At 43.5% G+C, this 6,292-nt stretch overlaps 1 protein-coding gene across 1 annotated transcript in view; it reads left to right on the top strand.

Moving 5' to 3' along the window:
- The window catches only part of LOC125956281 (muscarinic acetylcholine receptor DM1), a 44,786-nt gene extending 44,040 nt beyond the window's left edge, over positions 1-746 (top strand). Inside the window, exon 5 of the mRNA XM_049688002.1 lies at positions 1-746. This exon is cut by the window's left edge and continues 96 nt beyond it. Within this exon, the coding sequence (XP_049543959.1) occupies positions 1-709 (709 nt within the window). The 3' untranslated portion in view covers positions 710-746.
- The last annotated feature ends 5,546 nt before the right edge of the window (positions 747-6,292 follow it).

Here is a 6,292-nt window from a genome sequence, read left to right as displayed (position 1 = left end):
GCCCGCGCTACCCCCGTTGGCGCACCTACAGGATCTACACGGGGCGCGTGATTCCCGTTCACTACCGAGCAGCAATCGGCTTGGTTCGCGTTCCGTCAGCCAAGACTCGGTCTACACCATCCTGATCCGGTTACCACCCGAAGGTGGGTCCGGTGATGAGCGAGCACCCTCGATCAAGATGATCCAGGACGATGTACCGATGTCGATGACGGTGCCACCACGGCGGCCACTACCAACGCGCGATTCCGACTACATACTGCCGGTTACACGGCGTCAATCGACCGCGACCACCGATTTCCGGTTGCCACTGTCGGCCAAGATCATCTCGAAGCCGCTGTCGAAGCAGCAGCAGATCCATCAGGCCAACCTCGCCCAAACTGCGCGCCAGGTGAAGAAGAAGAAAAAATCACAAGAGAAACGGCAGGAGACGAAGGCGGCCAAAACGCTGTCGGCCATCTTGCTCAGCTTCATCATCACCTGGACACCGTACAACATACTGGTGCTGCTGAAACCGTTGACCGCGTGCACCAAGTGCATTCCGCAGGAGTTGTGGGATTTTTTCTACGCTCTTTGCTACATCAACTCGACCATCAATCCGGTTTGCTACGCGCTTTGTAATGCTTCGTTCCGCCGGACGTACGTGCGCATTCTGACGTGCAAGTGGCACACACGGAATCGGGAAGCCATGACGCGCGGTGTTTACAACTAAAGCGAAGCGTTTTGACAGTAGTAGTAGTAGTAGTAGGCCGTGCGCCACGTCATGAAGAAATGAAAAAAAAAACACGAGCTACCTGGCGCCTCCATCGGTGCCTCGAATGCTGAATGGGAAAAATGGCTATTAACCTATTGTTTTGCATCGACCACGGTGACCCTTTTTTGGCGGTGTTGTTCTGAGGTCGCATCTCAGTGTACTCTTGAGACTCTTGATGATGTTGGAACTTGGTCTCTCCAGGGGTCTCCTCGAGGGGACATTGTTGATCCGGAACAAGTCCTCATCTCCTTGCTCGCTCCTTTAGAGAGGGAAAAGAGGTTTGTTGTTCCGGTTTCGGTTCCGGTGGCGCTGTAAAAACCGAAGCCGAACCGAGTACGCAGCGAGGCAGCGAGTGAATGTGGTTGTGTGTTTAATTAAGATTAATGAGCACCCGCTACCAGTCACCCACCACTTTTACCTTTCTTTGGACTTCTCGCACTCCACTAGAAAAAAAAAGGGAGCATTAGGAGGGGTTTGAGACAACAGGACCAGACCAGACCAACAAAGCTGAAAACAAAACAAAAAAAAATAACGACAAAAAGGGACAAAAGAAAAAAAACGGAGGGAAAGTAATGACTCTTTCGAAAAGAAAAATCAAATTCCCATTCCCGGTATGCCCGGCTCCTCTCTAATTCGGAACCGAACCGAAAGCTCCTTACCCGAAACCCACACACACACACACACACAATACAAAGAGAAGAAGCAAAGGGCAAAAGGAAAGACGCACAATCGCACAAAGATAGAGTCGACCGTATGGCCCCTTTCTTCTGCTTCCCGAGAAAACCCAGTTAGATCCTGCGGTCAACCCCAAACCGGTCGGTCCGTACGAGCGAACGTACTTTCGAGTTGCACCCACCTCCCGCCCGGCGGGGGGTGGTTAAAACTTTTGCCAAAACCAAGAACCCTAGACTCGTTAATTACATTAAATCCCAACATATATCCCAGCGAGGCGAGACTAGGCGTGTGGCCTGTGTGTGTGTGTTTTGTTCGGAGTATTCCGGCGCCTGACAAGGCCACTCCGCATTTCTTATTGCCCTCACTCTCTGGCTCTCTCTCTCGCTCGCTTTGTTCCTGGGGATTGTTTTGTTGAGGGAGATTTTTAGTAAAAAAAATCTCACAAGCTTCATGCACCCAAATCCAGGCCACATGCTGCGCTGATGTCAAAAGGGTGGAGTCAGATATTATTGTGAACCCCGAGAAACCCCTTTCTCGTTATCCGAAGGGATAATGCTTGTGATTGTAAGCGAGCAAAGCCGCTCCTGTTTGAAGGTTTTTGGTGTGAGCGAATGTGTAGACAATCGCTCGCAGATCAAAAGCATCCCTGCTTCCCAGTGCAGGACCCACATGAGACCACGATTCGCTTATTGTTGATTAGCTGCTCTTGGGATTCCTCGTTCTCATTAGCTAAACCCGATAGAGAGCGAGAGAGCGAGAGGGAGAGGAATCCTTTCCTTTTTGATGATTGTATATTTTAACGGCCTAAACGAAGCGAATACACTACAAAACTCACAATCTGGGGCGTGAAACCCCTGTTTTGTCTCACTTTTCGTTAGAGCGATCGCCAAAAAGTTTATGCTCGTTGTTGTAATGATTTCGCTCGCTATTTCTACTGTAGATAGGTTTACAAAAGGTGGCAAAGAAAAGAAGATTATCACGTACAACGTTTCTGGAGAGACAAAATTATGTAGATTATATTCATATATGAGTCCAAAATTTTGATCAATGTTGAGCAATGCTGGATTTAAGCAGTAAACCCGCTGTTGTTTACTTTTTCCGTCACTCTGTTGTGTTCTTTGGTAAGACGAAAAGTGTGTTGACTTTTCAACAGGCAATCTTAGAAATGGCGCTTTGCGAAAGAGAAATTAATCAATGTTTACGCAGAAGAACGCTGATAAATGATATGTCTGTAGCTGCAAGCATAAAACAAAGACGAAGACGAATAGACAGACAGTGTGAACGTACGTAGCAAACGCTAGCAGTAAAATGGTAACATGCAGAGAAACTAATATCACCCGTAGTTGTAGTAGAAGTATGTGTAGTAATAGTAGCATAAAGTAGAAGTCATATTAGAGTCCTGTTTGGCGCTTAACTAGTACCAAAGTCTCCTATGATCCTTCCACCACCCCCGGGCCACACTAGTGTATAGGAGCAATACTCTACCAGGTTTTTGGTCGAACTACCAATGTAAAGCCAAACATAGGATAAGGCATACCCTCCCCCTCCCACATTCCAACACCCCACGTCCCATGAGAACGCTGCAAATACAACCAAACCAAAACGTACACACAAATGAAGGATTGCTCACGATTAGGGAAAGGATGCTGCGACCGGGCACGGTCGCCGTCATCATCGTTGTCGCCGTACCTCGGAGGAACGGGCAACCGTCATCCGGCGGATACAGACGACTGAGAAAGGGCTCGAGAGGACTCCCGGGGAAACACTTTCATACCATCGTCGTTCCGGAAAACGGAAAAGGAAACCGGTTGGACCCGTCTCTAGTGCACCAGGGATTAGGCGATTGATAAATAGGAATAGAAAACGGGCTCGGTAAGCCACATTGTACAGAGATGGAAAAGAAGAAGGGTGTTTATCATACCGAACTCGTTCACAGCTGTTTTGGCCGTGGTACTGCTTTTATATATAAGTTTTCCCATTTTTTTTATTATTATAAAGATAACACTTGACTTCTGTATGCATTGCGACACAGCTTACAATAGACGAAGGCAATATGAACAGAGGATGGTCCATAGATAGCTCCTGAGAGCAGATAGTTTTGGCGAAAAATTCATTTTATGCAGACATCATTGGGTGACGAAAAGATCGAGATCTTCGAAAACGACGAAAAATCACTCGCATGCGCCTTCTGGGATCTGGAGCCTAATATGATGTAGCCCAATTTATTTAAAACGAAAATGCTCTATAATGTATGATGCAGTGATGGAGGACAGCGGTAGACTAGGGATTGGCAAAAGCAGGGCGATAATTCGTTTACTTAAATATGCAAATTTCTGCAGCTTCATACAGCACCAGACGCACAGGTTACATCAATATCAAAAGAGTTTGTCGCATTTTTTTAAATTTTGATGGTGGGGTTAATGAAACAATAATGCCAGGATGTTAACATTATTTTTTTTCAATGATCATACATTTTCCATAAACTAGGAAAAACGTGGTGTAGCTGTTGTTTTGTAGCTAAGTGTCCATGTGAGCGAGAGGGATAAAAGAGTGAGCGAGATAGGTCGATTGTTGCACGCAAGTGGTTCAGTTTGCATGCAATAATATATGTTTCCCGTTCACGCTTTTTACCTTCTCTTTCATATTTGTACACCCAGCGATAAAATGGTGGCAGCAAAAATTCTCGATTGCGATCCTTTTTCCCTTTTGATTGCTTTTCATTTGATCAATTCATCTTTTTGATTGAGCTGGAATACATTACAAACAAGGCGTTAAGCGAAGCAAAAGATACAGTTATATATTATTCTGCAGACAATAAATAAAATTAATGTAAGTAATTAAAAACGATGGTAAAGGAGGTAACTGTAACTCTAGTAAATTACGGGCCCGAATGGTCATAGGTATGTCGTCGATAGCGAGCAGAACTCGAATGACCATAGAACGTGCTAGCAATCGGTAGTAGTGGTGTATCTAGTGGTATCGGTGGACTAGCGCTAAGCATAAAACCCCTTTTAATATGACGACGCATCCCTAGCAAGGGGGGGTCTTTAAGAATAAAAAAAAGATTTAAAAAAAACAAGAACAACAACAAATAGATAAACAAAAGTGAGATCAAACAAGTTCGTTTGTTGGGCTGCATCTCCCCTCCATCCCTTGCTATTGATTTGTTCTTTTTTTTAAAGAACGCACTTTACACAACCATAAGCAGAGCGGAGTAGTACGTCAAACGGCGGCGCTACAGTAGAAAGAAGAGGAGATATTGTAGAATTTGTGAGCTGGTGAGCTTAATATGCATGTAATTATACGTATATATGTGTGTATGTGTGTGGGTATTTATGTGTGTATTTTGTCAATGTACTAGAGCATAAGCTAAGCTATGGATTTGAGATTTTGGAAACCAAAACGAACAACCGGTGCAGTCATAAGAGATAGCAAATTGTGAAGCAACAGTGAGGTGCGTCTGGAAGGAGGAACGCAGACACATAGTATATATAATAGTATATATACACTCATAAATATATATATCTGCATATATATTGACCGGTTCAACGGAGCTGCGGCTGTCGGACCAACTCGGAACTGTCACTGAAGTTGTTTTTCTACTACAGGTATAGCTCATATGTTCGCCGCAATTACACGAATGTCGGTGGGCTAATTTAGGTGAACACACTCTTCAGCACCTACTCGCGGGTCGATTTTGAGGGAAGCAGCAGCACGAGTCTCTTTTTTGTCTGTATTTATGAAGGAAAAGCAACAAAAAAAATACCGAAAACAGAAAAGCATCATAGCATAATGTAATCGAGTAAAGAACAAATCAAATCGCATATTCGTAACAGCACCGTAAGAGTAAAAACAAACAAAAAAAGAAAGAAAGGTGGAAGGAAAGAAGAGGCAAAAATGTACCAAGCAAGCAGCACTTATAGAAATTCATAATCACAATCAGCACCGAATCGTCTCGGGACAATCGTCTCAGATACACACTCATTCAAACATACATATGGTCAGCACCCATCGGAAGCCCGAACCTCGCGACACATAGATAATGGTATCGGAAATGTTTAAAGAGTTTTTTTTTATTCTGCGAACGGTTTTCTGTTCAATCCGTTCCGTTATGAGAGAAATCATTTGCCAAATCGTTAGTAAAAGTGAAGGTTGTCATATTCGTTTGATAACTGGGTTGTTGGTTTACTAAAGAACTATGAGATTGAACATAAAATGAGTAAAACAGAACACGATCAGCGCACCAGTTGAGCGTACGTTAATTTATAAAGCTTCTAAGGGCATGAATGAACCCGAATGGCAAACAAATCAAACTTAGACCTTAAGATACCAAACCAAAAAACAGGGGATTGAGATTGGGCAAACCAGATTTTTCGTTTCTTGGGGAAATTATAACCTTGCAAACTTTCTTATGTTGTTATGTTTGTATTGTAGTCCGGTTGTGATGTCTAAGTTCTTTCTTGTTTAGTATTAACAAGTGGATACTGTTCCGGATCCCGATTACGAAGAACCTCACCGTGGATGCAGTGTTGTAGTCTTGCCAAAATCCTTTTGATTGTGTAAGATCGTTAAAGCAAGATGTATCGGTTGTCTTTATTAATAAGAATTCGACACTATTTTGACGCCATAAGGTTGTTGTCGTTTGCTACATCATGATCAATTCAAACAACGATCCATGGATCATTCCAGTGCATTCGAAAGCAGTTGGTTACCAAAACTAGAGCAGGGACAAAAAGGCAAGCAAAGTTAGCAATTTTAATCAGCGTTGCTAATTCAATAAATAGGTTTCAGAAGGTTATATATAGTAATGTACGTATTTGTAGTCGATCCGTTCGATATGTTTTTGTTTTTAAATATGAATACGAA

Source organism: Anopheles darlingi, chromosome 3, assembly GCF_943734745.1.
Source record: "Anopheles darlingi chromosome 3, idAnoDarlMG_H_01, whole genome shotgun sequence".
In the NCBI taxonomy this organism is placed as follows: domain Eukaryota; kingdom Metazoa; phylum Arthropoda; class Insecta; order Diptera; family Culicidae; genus Anopheles; species Anopheles darlingi.
The sequence above is the reverse complement of the archived record's forward strand: the minus strand, read 5'-3'. Positions and strand labels throughout refer to the sequence as shown.